The sequence below is a fragment of the Bombus pyrosoma genome, linkage group LG17 (assembly GCF_014825855.1).
Source record: "Bombus pyrosoma isolate SC7728 linkage group LG17, ASM1482585v1, whole genome shotgun sequence".
Lineage (NCBI taxonomy): Eukaryota > Metazoa > Arthropoda > Insecta > Hymenoptera > Apidae > Bombus > Bombus pyrosoma.
In genome coordinates this window covers 3,275,896-3,300,200 of record NC_057786.1, presented here as the reverse complement: position 1 = coordinate 3,300,200, position 24,305 = coordinate 3,275,896, and the positions used below count along the sequence as shown (strand labels likewise).

The following is a 24,305-nucleotide window of genomic DNA, read 5'->3' as shown; positions in this document are numbered from 1 at the left end:
TTAACCCTCAAGTTTAGATGACACGGTCGTGTTACGACTCAACCTTCTCTTTTTTCATCATTTAACCCTCAAGTTTAGATGACACGGTCGTGTTACGACTCAACCTTCTCTTTTTTCATCATTTAACCCTCAAGTTTAGATGACACGGTCGTGTTACGACTCAACCTTCTCTTTTTTCATCATTTAACCCTCAAGTTTACGTGACATTGTCGTGGTCGACGATGTTTATCGGTTCTCAGCGTGTCTATATGGGTCATCCGTTTGCTCAGCACGTTGATGGCAACGGTCAAAGGGTCGCTTCCTGCCGCATTTTGTACGGGCAGCTCGGTAGTGGCAGCTATGCTGGATGCGCGCTGGCCATTCTGTGAAAAGGCTTCCTCTATCTGGTCAGCTGGTCGCCTTAGCTTTTCTACGCTGATGTCGTCGACAACAGCCAAGACTTGCCCGATGCGATCTGGTAGACGATTCCATCAAAGCGTGAGGATGAATTCGTCTGACGCAAAAGGACTGGCGAGGTTTTTTAAGTCGTGGTATGTTGCTTCTGGGATCTCTGTTGTTTGGTTCACTGGAGGTGGGACCTTCCCTTAGTGGGCGAATGAAAAATTTCGAAAGTAACAATTCTCGCCTGTGTGTCCGATTCATGAACACTTGGAACATTTTACTTTCGCTCGTTCATCCGGAAGCTGGTTATTTATGTGTCTGAATCATCTATCGGCTTCATTCGGTTTGCGTGATGCCAGTGTTATGGCTGGTCTTCGTGCTCCTTGTTTCTCTCTGATCTGATCTTTTCCCTTATCAATTCCAAGGCACAGTTTGGCCTTGCAGGTTCTTTTATATCTATTATTTGAGAATGTTGCTGGGTCTCTTGTGATAGTAATACGTCTTTCTTCTTGACATTATTGCTATTGGGTTGCCTTCTGCCGGGTTCCTGATTTTGTTCCTTTCTCGATTTGCATCTGCTATTGTGTTCTTTTCCTTGCTTTTACTTTATTGGCTACTTTCTGCTCTTTTGTTCAGGGTCTTGTTTTGCTCAGGTTCAGTTTCCACGTCTTTTGTGAGCCAAGGCTTGTGTTGTGTGTGCTAAGAAAGTTCTTGGTCGATTTTTGCATTAGTATTTTTCTTTTGGTGGCTCTTTTCATTCCGCTTATGAAGGGGTTCGATTCATAATGTTGGTCACCATATCCGTTGTCTTCTATCTTCTTTCCTTCTTTTATTAACTTGATTGTTTCGATAGTGAGGATAACACATGCACTATTTATCAGTTTTGTTACGAAATGTCATTGAATAATTTGACACACTCACTGGCAAGTCCTACGCGTGGTATTTCTTTCGAGTACTGCGGTCCGACTTGTTCGGGTTTCACAGCTAACTGACGGCAACCAGTGCACTGAGCGCGGTATGAACGTTGGCTAATATAACTAGTTTTCTTATTTGTTTCTGATGTTTCAAAAAATAGAATACTTGAAGAAATATGAATTGGTGTAAAAGTCAGTTGTGCATTCAGATATATAAAAGTATGCGTGGCTTCACTTTCAAAAAAGTGGCTATGAGATTCCTTCATGTACTTGTGCACTTGGAAGGTAGCGAGGATCAAGTGGACGGATCTTTGTAAATTGGTTTTGTTGAACCCTGAAGCTTTGTATTTAAAAACTATGATGCTGCATTTTCGACATGCTTTGCACAAGAAATAAATATGGTTTCTACCGCCGAATTGAGAACTTAAGTTTGCAGGAAGGTTCCCTTGTCTTCGACGTGACAAATTTGGCGATCCCTCCCAGGGTACTCATCATTCTCAACGGGAAAACTTCCAACCAACTCTACAACTCTACTTTGGCAACCGAAGGACTACGGTCATCCCAGTTGAAGACACGACTATACTACGAGCCCGGGTAATATACCATACTTTCATACGCCATAGAAATGGAAGACCTAGTTTCGATCCCGAATTTTCTCACATCACAATGACTCAACCAACGACCACACCTTTAGCCGACTCGAATTTGTTGCAACAAATACTAGACCGACGATAAAATTCAAGTTCTACCAGGCTCAATCCGCTGTGTTATGATGTTAGTATTTTGTTGTTGGTAGTTGTACGCAATCCAATGAAACTAAATAGTTTTGAGGTGGATAGGTCGTGATAGGTGCGGAAGAAACACTCGGGTATAGTTCACAGTATATATTTATTAACGGATACTCTAGATATTACACTTTGCGTAGATCTCGCGATTACTATTGGCGGTTCGCGATTCGCTTCTAGGCGATGCGCGATACAAGTTCAGGTGATGATTACCCGAGATACGTTGCGGAACTCTGGTCAGCTATCACTGCTAACTACCAACTATTGACTATCGACTCGTGACTGACTTACAACGATTGACTTTTAACGACTGACTTGCAACGACTGACTTGCAACGACTGACTTGCAACGACTGACTTGCAACGACTGACTTGCAACGACTGACTTGCAACGACTGACTTGCAACGACTGACTTGCAACGACTGACTTGCAACGACTGACTTTTAACGACTGACTTTTAACGACTGACTTTTAACGACTGACTTCTAACGACTGATTTTCCGCGGAGGAGCACAAGGACGCCCCAGCTACGGCAAGGGAACCAGACCACCGCCAGTCAACATAACCCTACAGGACCCAAAGGATACGGTAGCGCTTATAGAAAAAACATTAAATATCAAACATTTCCACATTAAACGAATTCACACAGGTAAACACGTACTATACCTCCAAAGCCTATCCGACTACAACAAAGCCAAAGAAACGTTATTAGCAACACTGCCTTTTATACGTACACACCCAAAGCAGAGAAACACCATACATATTTGTTAAAAGGTTTAGACGATAGTTATACTGAAGCAGAAATACTCACAAATCTGCAAGCTTTACAAATAGACGGTGTCCATTTTACAAAAGTCTCGCGGTGTACAACGAGAAGATGAAGGGAGAACAATATGTTGCTCCCAATTTACATAATTCAATTAACCCCACAAAGGAACATAAGTAACCTATTAAAAATCAACCGTTTTAACTACTTCAGGATAATATGGGAAAAATAATAAAAAAAAAACAACATAACACAATGCCACAAGTGCCAGATGAGAGGACACACGGCCCAAAATTTCCACCTCAACTGCCGCTGCGTCAAATGCATTGAGTCGCACGGACCAGGCGAGTGTAAGATAAAAAAAGAAGACGCGGCAAGCAAAGACAAATTCTACTGCGTAAATTGCAAAAACTTCAGGCATCCCGCGTCATACAAAGGATGCCCAAAACTCGTGGAGCTACGCAAAAGGCTCAATGAAAAGATAAACCAAGCAAGAAAGCCAAAAATCGAACGTATCGCCCAAATACGCCGTAAATACGTCCCTGTACTCGAACAAAACTGCGACCTGGAGATCTACAACAACGTCAAATCGACTCATTCATAGACGAAATAGAAAAACATATACAAATTGCTCCTCAAGAATCGGTACCAAGCCTAAAACAAAAATATTCTTGCGAGCCTTATATCAACAGCAAAATAAAAAGACTGCAAGGAGACAAAAGATACATACTATACATATATATATACATGACCTTGAAATGTTCTTGACCGCTTCGTGTAGAAAAAATCCAATTACGCGAAAGTCAGAATTCATTTTCGAAGATATTCAGCTGTCACACTTTACGTGTCTCATCCTGTAAGATCTATGTTATTTTAATTATAGAAAACATAATGCTGGTACATTTTCCATGTTTCTGCGAATAAACATATTGTCTCACGAGTTAAGGCAACTCTGTATAGCAATTAAATTCGTTTCAGCTTACCTAACTGCAAAAACAGCGAAATGCCTTTGTAGACGAGGATTGATTGTGAAACTTCCAGCAGTAGGATTCATACAGGATACATATTGTGTATTCTGAATTTCTTTTAACGTCAATTTCGTCCTGTCGTACCTAAAATTCCATCAGATTATTACTATACGATATTAATTTACTATAGCTAAGATTATGCTAACCTACTATAAAACTGTAAAAACATCTGCCTTTAATTATATCGCATAACAAGAAAATAAAGAATATAATAAAACTTTAGATGGAAATTAAGAGTCTATAGTATGATATTGAATCTCAAAAAGTAATATAGGTAATGATAGATCTCAATTGATTGATCTCCCTAACATGTATTTTTAAATGAACGAATAAGTAGTAAGTGTTTCGTTTACTTTGAATATGTTAATATGTTAAAAAGTTGTGTATGGACAAAACTAATTGATCCAACACGATGATTCATCTTTTTCTTCCAAGGTCGTTGTTTCAAGTTTTCAACATTATCGCCATTCCTTAAAATAAGTCTGGATATTTTTACATACACTCATTGGTGTATTTTGTAACTCTCTGTAAACAAATGCTATGGTACTTGCGCTAAAACCGATTAGTTTAAATAACATTTTAATTTCATAAAATTAATCGTATGTAATACTAGGAAAACCAGAGCTCATAACTATTACAGGTCAGCTTTTAAAAATTGTGATATAAGAATTCATCTCTGCTAAAATGATTTTGGTTACCAGTAACCAATATTGATGACAGGAATTCTTTTTTGGTTATCGATAACCATTTCAGATGACATTTTATTTTTATTATCAATAATCATTACCAATGGCGAAAAATTTTTTTTATTACATTCCACCATATAAATGATGATAATAATCAGTAAGTCTTACAAAATTAAAATTGAAATATCCTTATGCTAGTTTTTTTTCAGATCCATGTTCATTACTTTTTTTTTTATAAATAATGGAAGAACGCATTGATGAGAAAACAAAAAACTATATAATCCCATTTAACAAAATCCTGCTTACTAAACAGTGTTCAAAACATTGAAAACTCGAAGAAAAATAATCTTCAAGTAGGAGAATCATCAAGGAGAGCCATAATGTTTGTTGTTCCGATTAACTTTGTCCTGGTATAATTCTTTTACATATAGAAATAACTAAGTATTCAAAAATCCAAAATAAACGAAACACCCTGTATATGTCTTTCTCTTGTCGAAAGGTGCCTTTGATTCTTACCGTGGACCGTTAATCTTATTAAATTACAACTTTTTATGAACAGAGATTGCTTTTCTATTTATGTCGAAACTTTCTATAGATAAAAATAAGAAACAATGAAAACATTCGTTTTGTGAAGAATACTAATGGTGCCGAAGATTTATTACAGTAGAACTCCATTTATCTGAGTTGCACAAAACTAGAGTTTATGTAATAGGATTTCACTGGCTCTCTCCATTACATTGTAATTTCTTGTTCAAATTAGGAATTAGCTGAAGTGAATGGATTTTATCGTGAGATAGTAGTTTACCAGGATAATCATCCAAACTTCGATCTAATAAATAGAGTTTAGATAAATGTAGCTCTAATGTAGTTAAATTTGTCATTCGAAATAATATTTTGCCAGCAGAAAGTAAGGAAATTGAACTTTCAGCTTTAGAATTCTATCGTAATATTTACATTATACACAATATTTTTATATACCATATAAAATAATTATATATACAATATATTATAATAATATTTATATATACCAGTGATTGTAGTCAATATGCTGTCTAATGAGTGTGTGAGGTTGAACGGTTCCATATGTATCGACTTCGGGCATATTCATATCATCGATGAAATAAATTAACTTTTTCATACCAGGTGGTCCATAATTCCTACCAGTCTTTTTCTCCAAATGCTTTTCCATTATTCGTTGTAACATTTCTGGAATATGTAATTAAATTTTTAATTATGTTGTAAAAAAGAGAACTAAATAGAAAATGTGACAGTCAAGAAACACTAATGAATAACATTTTGAAATCGAGAAACAATATGTGGCTTTCTTTTCCCTCTTTTATTAACACATTCGGTACGGATGGAATCTACAGTTGGCAACATGGGCGAGCAGCGCTTTGGGAAATATAGTCCCAAGTCTTTTCAATCAATTGCCAACCTTTGAGACATTGTAGAGGGAGTTCATATGTCTTGCAAATAGATAAATACAGCCACAAGGGAATTTGTCTACATTAGTGATATCAGTGAGGACAGGATTTGAAATTTGTTAAGGTCCTATTTTTAAATGGGATTTTTGTAAATAACCATGATTATGATTATAATTCTGTAAATAAAATTTTGCAAATCATAATAATATTCTGCAAATAAAACCGCAAATTATAGTAATAATTCTGTAAATGAACAATGTAAATAAATATTTGTAAATAATAATAATAATAATAATAACAATTTTGAAAATAAGGAGTTGAAATATTATATGTATAGATTTTATAACCTGTGTATCCCACAGAAATATTTTTTTCAGAGACCATAGTTTATATTAAAGGCTTGTCTAAACGACGAATCCCACTCCCATGTTAAAAAATGTGGTAAAAAGAACATTTTCTATTGTTAAATATCTTTTGGAATATCTTTTGAAATATAACGGCATATTGATGCTGAAAATATAAAAAAAGAAAAATTTATTTCTCCAAACTCTCTTCGTCGGAAAAGCCACTACGAATGTGTTAAAAATGTCTTAAAGAATCATTTAAATTAAGATATATAGGATGTCCTATAAATAATGATACAGTTAGAAGACAGCGGTTCTACAAGAAAAGATAAGTCAAAAATATAGAATATGGTTTTCACGTAAAACTTTGCTTCCAAGAAAATTTATTTTAAATATTTTCTTGACAAGTATTAGTGGAATTCACCGTAGACTAATCATAGATTCGTAATAGTTGTATCTTCAAATGCCAATCATATTGCTTCACAGTGTCTCTCTGACAGACAATCCGCATCTGCCTCTCATGGGAAATCAAAGCACAACGAGAGACAAAATTTAAGGCTACAGACAGTCCGCGGATAAAAACCTTGTCTACTTTGACAGACGATTGTTCGCGGTGATATCTGATGTGACCGAGGTCAATCTCTATAATGTTATCCAAGAAATAGTCCCGTAAACTTCACGTCTGCGAGTATTTTGTTTTCCATTGGAATGGAAAAAAAGAGACAACGTCTGCGAGTCTATTCTCACTTAGGTTTCATGATACAAGTACAATGTACATAGATCGGTATCGGCGAATCGTTATCAGATGTAACTTTGTATCGATGCAGGAATCAAAATACTGTTAGTTGGTAAGTAAGGCCCAATTGGAATACAAATTTCAATGTGTAGAAGGCAGCACTGGTATCAAATATAATTTACGGTAGATTATCATCATTGTATTTTGTTTTTCAATCCTTGGTCAATCTTTGCCCAATATATGTTAAAAAAACAGAATCACCCATACGCAAATAATTTCTATAATGCCTCGGTTCTTTTGCTCCAGTCTTTTTAATAACGCGGAATTAGAAAATCAGATTCTCTCGATTAACGACCTTTTTACCCATTTCCTCTTAGTCTTTAATTATTTATTTTCTATAATCAACATATTTCCTATTATTGATAATAGAACTTGAGTGTACTGTAGTGTACTGTAGTAAATAGTACTGTATTGAATAGTAATTCATATCACGCTACAAATTGAAAAGAATCTGATATATTGAAACTGATATAGATTTCATGAAATCTAGATGTCCATGCATGCATTGCAACATATTGCAACATATATAACCTATATTATAGTTACATTAACCTTAAAAACAATTTTCTCGGAAACAAAGTTTTGCATGAATAAATAATCTATATTTGACATTTATCTTTTTACAGTACAGTTTTATATTTTATATAAACAGAATATTTGAAATTAAATCCTTTAGGTCAATATCAATATAAATACTCTTTAATACCGATGGCAGTTTGTGAATTAAGAAAAGATAATAATCGTGAAACATCCGTTTGAAAATTTTCCTGAAAAAAGAGTTAAGCTAATACGGTAGAAGTTCGTTTATCCAAATTGGTTAGAGGACAAAATATTGCGAATAGCCGATAATCGAATTCGGATAATAAAAACTCACTTGCTACCTCTACCAACTACTGCTGAGTTTTGATAATAGAAATTGACGTTCAGATATCTGAGGTTGATTAATAATTTCGACATAAATTGTGTTAAATTATATATCAGCTTAAAGAAAATACACGGACATGTACGACTCTGGATACGCGTTCGTATAACTGAAAGTGTGCTTAAGTGCAATTTAGATAATAAAGTTTCAGTTACCAGTTCGCAGAACCAACCGTAAACAAAAACTGTTTCGTATAAACGAGATTCGGATAAACGAACTTCTATCGTGTGTAATAGTAATGGTACAATTTGCTTAAAATATAAAATTATAGTTCTTAGAAACATTATATAACCATTACAGAATAATCTCCTCGTGGAGGTTAAAACTGCGTTGATAAAAAAAATTATGTACTCACTACCAGTGTATATAAATATCAATGGGAAATAAAGGTCTACAGCACATTTCGATCAAAATTGAGTTAACAATACAGTATGATTTTACAATCTCCATAAATCATTTTAGTACACACAGATTGCAGATATTTCAGTAAAAAGGTGACGTAATTTTGAAAGTAAGAAACGTGTTAGGTGTTTGAAATTTGAAAAAGGAACTATAATACATCTAATTAAAATAGTTTTAGTTAAGCAGTTCTGAATTATTCCGCTTCATTGTAATAAAGACTGAAATAAAATGTATCATTACGCCCTCTAGCTGTTCTGTTAAATCTTTCAATGGAATAAGCGTCTAAGGTACAGGAGAATGTCGTCACAACATTAAAGAGCAGTGTAACCTACAAACCGATTTATCTCAGGATGTGTTAAATGCGAGTTAGACCCTTATTACCTTCGAAATTGAATTAATTGAATTTTGATTACCGGATGTAGTATAATAATTAAGAGGCACGTTGGCAATGTTATAGGTATCTGGAAGGGATGCGAGCTTTTCAGCAATGATTACACTTTTCCCTGATCCCGCCGCACCTATCAGCATTACCGGCACACGTTGTTGTATGAAAACATCCAGGAAAAAGTGTATGCGTGCAGTTTCTCCAGTTGACACCAAAGTAGACTATGAAATGAAATTGTTTATGAGAATTTGAAAGGTTTGACGGAAAGTTTACAAAATATGCACAGTCGGTCACAAAAAGATTTGGACTCTGTACAGTCTATTTCTATCCTCTATACATTTTCAGTAAATATAAAGTAACCAATAAAAATGTATTACATTATGTTACACTACATTATATAGATAACAGTAGAAAAACATTTTCGCACTTTTTCACGATATTTGGCCTATAACTGTAATAAATTTAAAGACTTTCACATCTTTCGATTCAGCATGTATATGACTGTTTCATGTCTTCAAAGTGTGTTGTTTAAATCTTTACTATAGGCTCAGGTAAAAATTGTAAACAAATTAACATTTATTTTTTTTCTCCCGATTTCAACCAAACTCCTAACTTCTAAAAAAAGCCGAAGTTGTTTGGTCCAACCTAAAAGAAGGTTATTCTGTTTTAAAGAGTATCCGAACATGGATAGATATATTAATGGCGATCACTGTATTTTAATCGGGGCCCCGTTACCAGTAGATAAAACAGGTACGTACCTAAAAAGAGGGGCTCGGACAGAAGTATTTATTACTACTGCATGAAATAAATAAATCCACTGTCTGAATATATTAACTATAAAACAGCATTGAACCAACTACCCATATGTGAGACTGAAAAGATAGTTGTTCGAGGAGAAACAGCTATATTATTTAATAAACTGAATGAACTTGAATTTGTTTCGTTAATATGTATATGGGAAAATTTTTTAGATCGAACAAATGTTAAATGTTCTTAACAAATTATTGAAATATCATCATATGATAACATGAATAATTTTATTAAAAATATACGTAATAATTTCAGAGAGTAATAATTTCAAAAGGAGTTCAAAAATGAAGCTGAAAATATTATTTCAATTAAACACAAAAGAGTACTGAGTTACACAAAAATATTTTTCGATGATAACAATGGAAACAACGTACGATTAGAAAGAAGTGAAGCATTTAAAGTGAACATATTTTAAACCGTTTGTGATAGAATAGTCACTGATATCTGTAGAAGAGGTGATATATAAAGATGTGGACAAAAAGTTTACATTTATGTACCTATGCATTGAAGAAGCATTCATGTATTGTAAAACTTATATTGAGGGAATTTATAGTAAAGATGTAAATGTTAATGAACTGAAAGTAGAAACGTAGCAGTTTAATATATTAACTGTGGCTGAAAATGTAGTCATTGTTTGTGAAAAATTGAATTTTATCATCGAAAACAAAATTATGCACAGAGTTCCTAATGTCAGAATAACTTAAAATTATTTTTAACATTACTGAACTACTTTTTAACATTAGATAACTGAAACTGGCGAAAGATTATTTATGTAGTACTTTTTCGGAATAAAAGTTAACTCAATGGCAATACTGTACATAGAAATGGATATTCTCAAATTCTTTGCTATGAGGATATTATTATTAATAAGATTTCAGATGTCATAATTACAAAAGAAAAATTTTTAATTTCTTAAAATAAATCAGTATTGATTTTTTATTTTCATCTTATATTTTTTAAATCTTAGACTAATAATATAAATCAACACAACTATAAAAATTGTGATTTTTGCTAATAAATATTACTCCCACCCTTCTTTATATAAGAAGGCCCCATTTTCATTCGTATAGCTCGGACCTGAAAAGATGTGGTACTGATTTTACTCATTTTTTTCTAGGAAAAAATTCCATTGCGTAAATTTTTATAATCGCTTAAATAGTTATATGACTCTTATTAACTGGTTAATTTAAAAACATTTCAACAAATTTAAAAACACTCGTTTTTCACAATGTATCTATTTAAACATTGGTGATCATGTGGATACTCGGCCTAATATTAGTAGTTTAATTTTCTGTCATTAATATTAACTGACGTATCGAAATTCTGAGTTTTCTATGCTCAAACATAGATGAAAGCATACCCCGAGTGAAGTCGAAAAACCAACATGATATCAGCTTAAAGGAAGGGTTTACATATATATGCTTATGGGTATTCACAGCATTTATGTAACTGTGTATATAGTTATATGCGCCACACATGCGCATAATTCTTCCTCAAGTTGTCATTTTGTTTATTTGTAGGCTTAACTAGAGTTAGTTAGTGAGAAGTTAAACTAACTAGAGTTCGAGTCATGTTTTTCCCCAGCGAGTGCGCAGATCTGTTTATACCGTGCTTGGAAGTGTTCGTCCGATTTTCGTCAATTACTTTACATATTGGTAATGAAGTTATTTTTTGTAACAAATATTTATAATACGCACTTGAGAAATTGTGTATCTTGCTCGTTATCGTTAATATCAGTTCATGTTAATTATGCTAGTTATCGATAGAAATGATACTATGTGCTTCCTTTCGTGAGAAATTGAAATGTGTCAATCGTGATCAGGCGACTGAAATTTGCCACTTTTCGTAACGCACGTCAATATGTAACATTATTATAACGATTTATAGCTAAACACTTACAATATTAAATGAACGCAAACAAATGTTAATCAAATTATTTGGTAACTTATAACGAGATAAGGTTACAATAGGAATATTTCATCGAAACAAAAATATTCATGTTGTACTACTATTTACTTAAATGTTCGTGGTATACTTAACCTTTTGTTGTTGTTTTCAAAATTTTCTTAAGATGCCTCTTGACATGATATGATATTTACGGATTAACCTTTGTATGCATTTATTACTGAAAATATCTGTGTACAATATACATGTATTATATTACATATATGTGGGTATATTCAATGGCATAGAAGATATTTCACTGTTTGTTTTCATAGCAAATCAACTGTACGAATACTTCTATCTCACACTGTGTATTGTATTATTGAATGTGTGTATTGTATGCATTGAATGTATCAGATGTGTCGAACTTTCTTTATTAGCTTAACCACACTGTTATTTTCTCCAAATCTTTCACTCTCAAGGTTCAAAACAAATAACATTCGATACAGATAGAAGTCAGCCACTACATCCTTTATCTCTAAGTGAGGAACGTAAAGTATGAGTGAGATAGAGAAAAAATTCTCTCTGTGTTTAAAATCAATCTTGTAAGTAGTGCTCACTCTTTTTATTTTCATTTTGCATGCTATTGTTGGGCGATTAGCTCTTTTTGAGTCATAAAGCACAAACGATCTATCAAATAAGCGATGCGTTTAGAGGTTAGCGAAAAACAATTTAGTCAACATGTATTAATTTTCTAAAAGATAGTTTAAAGCATGCGACTGAGTAAATCTCACTTGGCTAAGGGGTAGCAATGTAAGCGGCGATTGCAAGATATTCTATACGCTACCCATGTCATCGAGCACAAGGAAAAATTGTTTCCTTGGTATTAATACAGATTAGTATAGAGATATTGTTATCATTATAGATATAGATGTCAATCGTTATAGATAACAATAACTTGCTAAAAATTGGTCTAGTTTATCAGATATCGAGTAAAATATTAAAAAAAAATTGTGATTTTCTGAATTGCGAAAGAAATAGTAAATGCCACTTTTTTCAACTTTTTTTAATGTAAGCTTGAAATAAAACTAAAAAACGCGTTTTGTAGATTTATGTCATACACATGCTGAAAATTTGATGCAGAAACAAGTGAAAGGCATCGGAAGTTCTAATGATCTTTAGACTTATTACAGGTATAGGTAGAAAGTCGTGAAAATAGTGCAAACTACGATTTTTACCCATTTCTATTGTTTGTTGCTTAAAATAACGTTAGCCCATTTCGATGAAATTTCCAGCATGTATGTTATTGTCATAAATATACAAAACATACTTTTTAAGTTTAAGTTTTTAAGGTTATGAAAATCGACTTTTACTACTTTCTTTGCGATTTCGAATCAACTGAAAGCTTTTCAAAACTTTTTACGTGTTAATAGTAAACTAATCCATCTAACTTTTCGAGAAAAGCCAAGTCGTTTGGTTCAATTTTAAGAAAGTTATTGTTATAAAGGATGGACGAATACGAGTATGAGTACATTGCTGGAAAACAAAAGGCGCTTTGTCTGCCGAAACATAACCTGTCGCTATACATTAGGTTATCCCAAGAGTTTCTTTCGTTTTATAAGGAAATAATAGATGCACACTATTTTTTGTTTTACATTATTTTATTAGATTATGTATGATCTTGATGATTTTGTTCTAGTGGGACGCATTTTGTGCATCTAAATGCGAATGTTGGGCATCCATTATTTCCTTATAAAATGGAAGAAACTTTTGGGACAACCTAATATATATGTTGTACCTTCATCATAGGGTACACGGTAGTAACAGGGCTTGAATTAAATCCTATATATAGAGATTTATGGCTCGTATTTTACGAATAAAGATGTCTTCCTGATTTTTGCTTACCACGGATACGTGACAGACCTCCTTTTAGGAGAAGATGGAAAGGGTAGCTTTGCCTTAGACACATCATAATAAATTGTTTTTCCTTTAGTAATTTCTTTCCTATTTGATTTCTGTTAATAGAAAATTTGTTTTATAACATTTATTAGGTATAGAATTATTAATGAATAGAAAAACATTTTTTTAATTTCTTTTCAACTATGGCGGTGATGCGTGGCACGAGTCACACGACAAAGATATCTTCTTTCATAGACATTATTGTAACCAACCTTTCTCCGCAAATTTTTTACTTAGTAGTACTCGTTCAACAGTGGTAGAGTAAACATTTCTTTTTACTATTTTAAAAGTTAGAAACACCGAGAGGCTCTCAACATTCTTCACTTCATACCTTCTTAATTTCCAGACTTTGAAAATTGTTATTCGTGGGTCAACTACAACAGAAGACAGCTACTGATCAACCATCGATATCAAATTTCCAGAGTTAAGGACAGAACGATTTCTCTACCCGAGCTCGGAACAGACTAATCGAATAGCGAAGTAAATTTGGATTTAACACGTTACCTTCTAAAGGAACTTGAAGATACCATTTTCATTGGAATACTAATATAAATTTAATAGGTACATACTTGAAATTAGACGTTATTTATAAGCAGTACTCTCATAGAATTCTATACATGCATTTCTATTCTAATGATTGTAAAAAGATATTTATGTACTTATATTATACGTAATTTATGTTACACGTACTATATTATATTTACGTACTACGTACTCAGCAATGTTTTGAAGTATTTATAATGAAGATAACAGTGAAAAGATAGAATGACATATATATAATTACATAATATATTACATAATAATTATATATATGATTATGTAATTATATATATATGATAGTTACATAATATAGTAATAATACAATAACAAATGATATAATAATCATATAATTGCAAATAATATATTGATAACATAATAATGCAGCATATAGAGGATTAAGGAACGAACGAGGAGAACTGATAAACGTAAGATGCCAAGACGAACCACAACGCGCTGCGGAAGATGTCAACGGACAGGACACACCGCGAAAAAATGTCATGAGCTTTTATGCGACTATTGTGACAAAGTAGGACATACGGAAGACGAGTGTAGAATCTTGATGAGACATAATGAAAGCGGACAGAGGAGTGTATCACAGATTATCGAGTGTTTAATATGTTCTCAGAATTCGAAAAAAGATACAAGACGCAAATCACAAGGACAACGCCGCGAGAACCTAACTATAATCCGCGAACGATGCAACGCGAACTGTAATACAAAAGATATAGACGAATTTACAATAGAACATTACCGTTCAAAGTTAATGTCTTCTTATAAAAACATTGTCGAGATCAAAGCTCCAGAATTAAAGAGAAGAAAAGCAAAAATGTTAATTGATACAGCCTCCGCAGTTACACTAATAAAAATAGGGAATTCATTGAACAAAGTGCGCGCTGACGAAGAAATCCTCACTTTAGAGAGTGCAATCGGCGGACGGATTCAAACCATATGTTTAATAGAATTAAATATACGAGTAGGAGGCGAAATCGTAACACACCCTTGTCGAGTAGTCCATGACGACTTTTATGTAGAAACAGATGGAGTTCTAGGATGTGATTTTATCTGTAAGTCAAGAATCAATGTGGATTATATAGAATTACATGGAGTAAGATTGCCATTGCTTGTTAACGAACTTGTACGTAGAACGCTACGTAATGGTGCAATAACTGTAGTCACAGAGTCCAGATCGGATTCTGAGTCAGGGTAACTATTTAAATTATTGAACCGGATCTTTCTCCCGCGAATATAGTCGTCAAATGAACAATTTGTTTGAATTTCACACTGAAAATGACAATCATGGATTGTAACTTATAAAATCAGTTAGAACTTTTTTTATTTTGTTATAGCTATTTTGTTTGTCAAACTTGTTTCCGTTTTCTTAAGAACTTAACCAACATGGTTCGTATAAATATTATTATAAATATGTTATGCGTTTATTATACTATAATAATACTTATTATAATATTATATTATAATATATCTGCTATACTTGAAAAGTATAATAAAGTTCTGTTTAATTGCATTCTGTTTTTCTAGTTCCATTTACAAAAATCTAAATTTGCATATATAACCAGAATTTACCTATAACCAATCTGTTAAATGGAACCTTCCATACCAATTATCCATATGGATCGAAAAAGGAATAATGTTCCTATCAACATCTACTGTACAAGTACAATTTAAACAATTAATATGTTATATTTATATTTTACCGATGTACACGAAATTCGTATCTCATTTTTATTACATTTTGCATTTGTAGTGTATTATTCAGTACACTAATCATAAAATAGATAAAGAATAAAAAACTTCTAACGTACTAATTGAAAGTCAATAATTAATACCAGACGAAAAACTAGTCCATTGTTATCACAATATTAATGTTTATTTGCAAAATGTTTGGTTTCTACTCTTATTCGTAGAGCGTAGCAACATCATCTAGCAGAAAAAATTTGAGACACTTCGTATACATAGTGTCGCGTTTCAGTCAATTCGCGCGGATACCTTTTGTGGTGCTAATAATATTGAGAATATTTTAGATTAAAGCATTTTTCTAAACGCGTAGAAGACATGTATAAAACAATTGTATTTCTTTATAAGGAATTATGTATTTGTAAATGTTTTAATCGACGTAATTGCTTATAATAATATAACCTTCAAAAACTATGTAATCAAAGAAAATGGCGCTTTTGCTATTACGGATAAAATTCGATCACACACATATGTAATACTTTGCTTTTATTTTCATCAAAATCAGTAAACGAATCAATTTGAATGTGCCTGCAATCAGTGTACAAACCATTGTGTCTGCAATCAATTTGGAAGTGACAAGAGGCGTACTTCATCTTTGGTAATTCTATGATTGTAATGTTATGTCAAATGAACAATATTTTTATTTTATTGAATACTTCATATTGTTCGGTTGTTTTAATCGTCTAAACATACGCTATTTTACTATGAATAAATAGTCATAATATCTCCTTAAAAAGATAGAAGCATATGGTGCAATTACTGTACACAAAGCTTTTCTTATTTATGAAAATAAGAAATAACTAAGGTAACGTTGCATACCGTTGTAAATTATCACTGAATTGTACTTGTGTTTGACTCACATTGTGAAGAAAAAACTTCACAAAATTTCACAATGATTTTCAGTTATTTTTAAAAAAGTTAATGTGGCATTGTATTAAATTATTTGGATATCTCTCCTAACATTGGTTACAAGGAATCATATTGTTCTGTTTAAAAGAATGAAAATGTCCCGAATTTTGAATTTAGAAAAATATTTTTAGATAAGTTTTTTAAGATTTCTTTAGTATATCTTATTGTCCTATATTATCCTACTGTTCTTTGTGTACATTCATTACTGGGGATATCTGTGTACCATATACAATTACATATGTTTGAATATATTTAATAATATATTATTTCACTGTTTATATTTACCGTATATCCTATTATTGCATGAAGTATATTATCCAAATCTTTTTCTACCCTCTGTATATATAGTTCTCTCTTTTCTAAGAAGTTTATTTATTTACATTACATATACTGCATTTGTATCATGGATTATCAAAAAATTTGTTTTTCTAGTGATAGCATCACTCACATAACTATAACTTTTTTAAAAATCAGACCAAACAACTTGAATTTTTTTTAGAAATTATATGAATTAATGTACTTAATGCAAAAAAATTTTAAAGAAATTAGAATTGGTTAGAATTGCGAAGAGAATAGTAATGATCGCTTTTTACAATTCTTTTTCTCCAAGCTTGTAATGGAAATTTAAGAAACACGTTTTGTAGATTTATGTCGGTTATATTATACACGCTGGAGGTTTCATCGAAACATGGTTTGTAGAGGTAGAAGATATCGAAGGATGTCTGTGTAATACTCTTTAGATTTATTACAATTACATGTAAAATATAATAAAAAATTAAAATAAAATAGAACTGAAAGTCGTGAAAAATTGTGATTTTCATCATTTTTAACCGCTCATAGCGACGTTAATCGATTTCGATGAAATTTATGTTAGCATATATGCAACTGACATGAATTTACAAAATGTGTTTTTTTTAATTTTCATTACAAGCTTAGATAAAAAGGTTGTAAAGAGCGACTTTTACTATTTTTTAAAAATTGTTCCACACATCGTCTACTACACTAGTTCAACTAACTTCTCGAGAAAACTCAAGTCATTCGGTCCAATTTTTAAAAGATTATTCTATCTTAAAGGATGGCTGAATATGAATGTGATTAACTGTAGATGAATGAAATGCACTTGGTCTGATGGAACACAATCTGTCGCTATATATGTATATAGTTAAATACAACAACTTCCAGTCTGTTTCAGGAACTTCATACCTAAGTCATTGAGTACAGGAAATTTAATCATGCCCTAATATAGACTTTAATTAATATTTGAAAGAAGTATCCCTACGTCTATGGAATATTACCTTACTGCAACTCCCTGCAAGCTCATAAATAAACTGACATTTCACAGATAAGTATCTTCATCATCAAGTACAAGGTAGTAACAGAATTTCAATTAAAGTTTGTGACCCTAAAAGTTAAAGATGTACTTCAGGAATAAAAAGGCCTCCTGACTACCATTTATCGTTGGCACATGGCAGATCTTTCTTCAGGGATTGAGGATACCTTTGGTGAATAATAATGCTTTTTCTTTTAACAATTTCTTTCCTATTTTCCTCCTATTGAATTTCTGTTAATGGAAAATTTGTTTTATAACATTTATTAGGCATAGAATTATTAATGAATAGAAAAATATTTTTTTTATATCTTTTCAACTATGGCGGTGATGCGTGGCACGAGTCGCACGACAAAGATATCTTCTTTCATGGACAAGACAAGGTTTCCTTCAAAAACCCGCTATTTTCACTAAAGTGCGTATTTTTTAAAATCCTTATGTACTTCCGTAGCTCACGTAAGACATGAAAATTTCTGGTTTTTTGGTTTACGTCGCATTAGTTCTGAAAAGTGTGTAACGTTGATGGATAGGTCAATTTTACGTTTCTCATTACGCATCGCCATTTTCTTGAAAATAAATAAAAAAGGTTATATTTCTGTTCATAAGTAGTCATATAATAAATGCCGTAAAACAAATTTTCTATTGAATTCATATACTCTATAGAAATAAAAAATAGGAAATGCTACAAAACGTATGATTTTCATGTGTTCCAGGTATTCACCTCTTAAAATATGGTCTGCTGGTCTGCCAGGTGTTTGTGACAAGCAGAATCTTCTATTCGTCATAAAGTCATAAGCATTTATGACCTCTTACTAACTTGTACTCAATGCTACAGGTAATTGACTGAAAGAACTAATTTGTTTATTACCTGCCGGTGGGTACACGTGATTTCGGGTAACCACACACTATTAGTTTAGAGGTTATCCCAGCTTAATATTCAATATACGTTATTATTTTATTGTTATAATAAGTATAGGGATTGCTGGGTGCCACCTGTTATTTTCGACGTTATATCGGGATAAAAGTAAAGTTAAATACGTCTACAAATCATGTCTGCTTCTCTCTATCTCGCGGGTTTCCAAAATTATAATTGTAGTGTTCTCATATTACCTATTATATCTTTTATCAATTGATTCTTCAGCGAGTTAACTTCTGAACCCAAATTACTGTATTCTTTTTCGATGGAAAAGGACCAGCATTATTAAAGAATTCATATAACAATTCTATAACATAAAGCATAGTTGGTAGAAGAAGTCAGTGTTTTTCTCTGCGTCTCAATTACATTGACACACCATAAACCGCTAATCGGGAGTTCGACCCCTATGTAAGTAACTTGTACCGATGCCTTGTGTTCTTTCGCTTGGATAACGTATATTTCGCTCCATTATCTTAAAGGCGGTTTTTATGAGCGTTGCCAATATTTAGGAAATCAAGTAATTCTTCATTGGTCAACGCTCTATCATTCTATTACGAATAGGATTCTGGCCTGCGTTATGTTCGACGCCGTACTTAGTATTGCTCATTCAAACATAGTAGAGTAAACGTCTAACCGCCTTTAAAGTAATTCGCATTCTGTCGTTGCGCTATCTTATCTACTTTATACCTACTATATCAATTGTTCAGTCCTCTTTCCCTTTCTTATTCTAACTATTTTATAAATTGCGAACATTGGCCAGCTCGGCGCGTTCTTTACTTCTTCTTTCCTTAATTTTCCGAGTTTGAAAATTTTGATTCGAGAATCGACAACAACGAACAAGAATAGCACGAATTACTGATCAACAGTCAACATCAAATCTTAAGAGTGAGGCGTAGGACGAGTTTTGAGCAAACCTTTATTTCAACTCGGATCAGACTAACCGGATAACGAGGTAAATTTTAACCTTAATCATTCATTTAATCTTTCACGTTCTAAAGGAATTCAGAGGTACTGTTTTTATTAATACTTTGCTATAAAGTAAGTGTGTGTATGTTTAAGATTAGATGTTATTTATAAGCAGTACTTTCGTAGAATTCTCGAAATGTATTGTAGGAAGATATATATCTTAATAGATGTATTATTATATATTATTATATATTGTAGTATATATATGTATATATATGTATATATATATCAATATATTATATGTATATATATATATATATTATATGTATATATATATATTATATGTATATATATGTATATATATATTAATATATTATATGTATATATATGTATATATATATTAATATATTATATGTATATATATATATTAATCCATCTATTAATAGAACAGTTTTGAACTATTTACAATCAAAATAAGACTAACAAATAAGAATAGCAAATGTACGATAGTTATATAATACAATAATAATATAATAATAAATAATATAATAATATGATATAAAATGATAAAAAATAATCTAATAACATAATAATTCAGGACATAAAGGATCAAGAAGTGAATCGAGATGCCTAAGAGAAGGAAAATAGAAAATAGATCGACAGATTTTTGTGGAAGATGCCAGCGGGTAGGACATTCCACAAAAGATTGTTACACGCTTATATGCGAATACTGTAAAAAAGCAGGACATGATCTCGTGAAGTGTAGATCCCTTCAGAGAGATAAAAGATTCATAATAGATTCAGCTAGGCAGAATTGCAAAAAAGCTTTGGTAAAAAAAATACCTGGTCAATGTCCCCAGAACCAACCTAGTACCAGCGGCAAAGCCACATCGAGCATCGATACAGAAATGTCGTGCCTATCAACAATAGGAGCTTACCGTGAATATTTAATGTCTTCTCATAAAGATATTATCGAGATCTCAACCCCTGAACTGAAGGATGCAAAAGGAAAAATGATGATTGGTATAAGCTGTCCAATTACAATGATAAAAATAGGGAAGTTAAAGGACGATGTAACTACTGCTAAAGAAGTCCTCGTTTTAGAGGATGCACATGGCGCTCGGGTTGAAACCATATGTTTAATATGCTTAAGTATACACATAAACAACAAAACTGTACTACATCCTTGTCGAGTAGTTTCTGATGACTTTTACATAGAGACTGATGGCATATTCGGGAGGGATTTTATCATCAAATCAAAAATCGAGCCTGGGAAACACGTAGAATTAGCTGGAATACAAATACCATTCATCGCCAACGAACATGTACGTGGAGTACTAAAAGTCAATGAGCTAGTAGAAGTCTCAAACATGGACTCAGATTCAGAGACACTAACAGGATCAAGTAACTAATTAAATTCTTAAATCTCTGTCGCGTTATAATTTCTCAAATAATAATATTAGTCAAATGAGATAGGTTACAGTCTCTAATAGCTGAATTTTTAAATTTTATATATTAAATGACCATCTGCCAGATTTTTACTTATAACTCTTTATTCTATGTGTTTTATTTTGCCAAACTTGTACCGTTTTCTGAACAATTGATTAAAATATTAACTTTTATCTTATGACATACGAATATACTCAAGGAGAAATTAAGTTTATCATTTCTGTTGCAATATTTCGACTTTTCAAAACCATTATATAGATCAAAACGGATGTAGAAGCACCTCGGATGCCATGTTATTACACCAGAATTGAATTTAATGAAATAATATTGAAAAATGTAATTCAATTATTCGTTCAATTATATATATCATAAGTTATACGCGAAAACCTAAGACTGTTGATTTTTAACGGTATAATATTGATAGAAGTACATCAATTTGATACATATTTCGATTTATGTAATATTCAAACCAACGCAATTATCTATTATTTGCAAACACTGTGTGACACAAAGTACAAGACTGTTATATTTACGACTGAAGGAAAATGTATCATTTTAATAGCAAAATTCACAATATAGATTAGTACACATTTAAATATAATTTAACGTTAGCAGATTTTCCCGAAAGTACATATACAAATGTAAAATAATTTAAAAAAATCAAAAGATGCACGTTCAATTAGCAAAAGTTTAACAGAGTTAAAAATATACATTATTGTACTGCCCCTGCATAATATTACTACATAGTCATCTTACTTATTTAATTTACTGTTAGAAGAATAGTAGTAATTATCGTTCATTCAACGAAAAGAATAATATCTATAAGTAAACTACGAATATTTAACAAAAAATTTAAATGTGTAAAAATGTAGATCAATGTAGAAAATATCTAAAGTTTTGAAAAGCGAATGAAAATTCTATTTAGATCTTAGATATTTTTTAATTGCATTTACAAATATTTAAATTTGTATAAACATTCGTAGTTTACAAATAATAGATAAACAGAACCCCCTATACCAAATTATCCATGTAGATTGAAAAAAGAAAAATGTTTGTATCAACATCTAATGTACAAGTACAATTCGAACAATGTATGTCTTATATTTGCATTTTACCGATGTGCACGAAATTCTTATCCCATTTATTTTGTATTTTGCATTTGTATTGCATTATTCATCACGCTGTTTACAGAATTAGAGAAGAATAAAGAATTCGTAATGTACTCATCGAAAAACAATAATCAATACTAAAAGAAAAACTAGTCCATTGTTATCACATTACTAATGTTAATTTGCAAAATGTTTGGTTCCTACTCTTATCCGTAGAGCATAATATCATGAAGCAAAAAAATTTGAGGTCTTTGTATACTTAGTGTCACATTTGAGCCAATTCCTGTGAATAACTTTTAAGGCGTTAATAATATTGAAAATATTCCAGATCAGAACATGTTTCTGTAAATGACTGAGTTTTTGTACTTCAAAAAACATTTGTGGATAAGCTTTCGTCTCTTTTATGCCTCTGTCCATTATCCACTGCAAGTTTGATAAGAACTAAACTTTCATTCAAAATGTAAATGAATTACTTATGGTATTGACAAATATGTATAAGATGGTACATTTAATATTTAATAAATTTTTACATTCATTCATCAAGCTATTTTTTTTATGCTATTTAAATTCTATTTTATGTGTTTATGTAGGCTGCACAAGAAAGTAGGGAAAATTTTTAGGAGCATATAGCACCCATCAAAACAAGTAAAGAAATTTCAATGAACATAGGTACAAATGGGTTCATGGGATTGTTCAAACCTTTTTTGCTTATTTTAAAGTTTTTCTTCAACCTTTTTGTGCACTCTGTATATATCAAAATTATAGGAAATTGTATAATACAGGGTGTCTCATCACAATAGGTCCACGTAAACTACATCTGCTAAACTATATATTATTCGAAAATGTGTTTCAAATAGAACTTGCTTTAAACAATATATTTTACAAATATTAGAAGAATATCGACAATGTTACCTTGATGCAAGCATTTGACAGAAAACATTTGTTAATAATTCTTATGATGATCTTATCTAGATGGATGTACCTTGGAGGTTTCAATGTTACCTTTGCTTTTTAAAGTGGAAACTTTATACATCATTTGATGCATTTTTTAATTCTCTGCAAAAGAAGATATTAAATACAAGGAAAGATAACGCTTTTATATTTATGTTTTGCTGGACTTCTATACACTCAATTTCATGAAATTAGTACTGAAATATCTTTCAAGCTCTACTGTATAAAAAATATACAGTTCCATCCAAAAAAAAGCTCACCTTGAGATGTTGAAAAGTCCTCCACACGTCAAGCTTTACTTGAAACACTTCTTCGAATAACATATAGTTCAGATTAGATTGTGGTCGATTAAAATGAAATGCCCTGTATAATAAAGATCTACGTAAAGCATTTACAGCAGATCTTTCAGTAAAAAGAAAGGATGAGGTTCTAGAAGCGAGTCGAAGAATAAAGACTTAAATTATCTTATTTTAACATTTGTTTAATATCTAAAGAACTTTTTTATATGAAAAATTGTTTAAACGAACTTGGAGAGGTATATCAGGATCCAGTTCAAAGGTCTGTATCTTCTCACTCCATGGAATCAACTTCTTTGTTTCGTTTTCGATGAAAAAATTAAATACGTTGCTGCCAATTGGAAACTTAATAGACTTAAATTCGTTTTGCCACCACTTATTGAACTCGTTTCGCCAATCGATCAATTGATCTTGGAAGGTCGCTGATCCGAACGCCCAAATACAGGCAAATGCAAAGTATAATTCGTACCTGTTTGTAGAAAGGCATTGAGGACATAGAAAAGCATTTAAAAACGATAAGAAATACGGTAAATTCCCCTATGGCACCCGAAAATTGGGATCTGAGCCAGGCGTTTATAGAGGGAGGAATCGATGCTAAGTATAGATACGGTCCATCATTCTTACGAATTTTAAGAGAGGACAGCGTGAGTAAAAGCGAAAACAG

At 32.0% G+C, this 24,305-nt stretch overlaps 3 protein-coding genes across 7 annotated transcripts in view; 2 read left to right on the top strand and 1 right to left on the bottom strand.

Moving 5' to 3' along the window:
• Positions 1–15,393, top strand: part of LOC122576874 — a 28,470-nt gene extending 13,077 nt beyond the window's left edge. The window contains exons 1-4 of one of the 5 annotated variants that reach the window (XM_043747743.1): positions 11,080–11,298; positions 12,010–12,132; positions 13,833–14,047; positions 14,411–15,393. In XM_043747743.1, the coding sequence (XP_043603678.1) occupies positions 14,457–15,233 (777 nt within the window). In that variant the 5' untranslated portion in view covers positions 11,080–11,298; positions 12,010–12,132; positions 13,833–14,047; positions 14,411–14,456 and the 3' untranslated portion in view covers positions 15,234–15,393. Of the gene's footprint in view, positions 1–1,731; positions 1,890–11,079; positions 11,299–12,009; positions 12,133–13,832; positions 14,048–14,410 lie in introns of those variants that run through there. The other 4 variants (XM_043747744.1, XM_043747742.1, XM_043747746.1 and 1 more) reach the window with 4 other exon arrangements.
• LOC122576860 (dynein beta chain, ciliary-like) overlaps positions 1–24,305 on the bottom strand; it is a 192,355-nt gene that overhangs the window by 114,229 nt on the left and 53,821 nt on the right. Inside the window, exons 29-32 of the mRNA XM_043747713.1 lie at positions 23,873–24,110; positions 8,862–9,054; positions 5,589–5,766; positions 3,830–3,958 (exon numbers count right to left, since the gene is read on the bottom strand). Of these exons, the coding sequence (XP_043603648.1) occupies positions 3,830–3,958; positions 5,589–5,766; positions 8,862–9,054; positions 23,873–24,110 (738 nt within the window). The remainder of the gene's footprint in view (positions 1–3,829; positions 3,959–5,588; positions 5,767–8,861; positions 9,055–23,872; positions 24,111–24,305) is intronic.
• Positions 19,535–21,711, top strand: LOC122576873. Its single transcript, XM_043747740.1, has 2 exons — positions 19,535–19,882; positions 20,435–21,711. The coding sequence occupies exon 2, from the start codon at positions 20,463–20,465 to the stop codon at positions 21,246–21,248; it is 786 nt and encodes a 261-aa protein (XP_043603675.1). The 5' UTR covers positions 19,535–19,882; positions 20,435–20,462; the 3' UTR covers positions 21,249–21,711.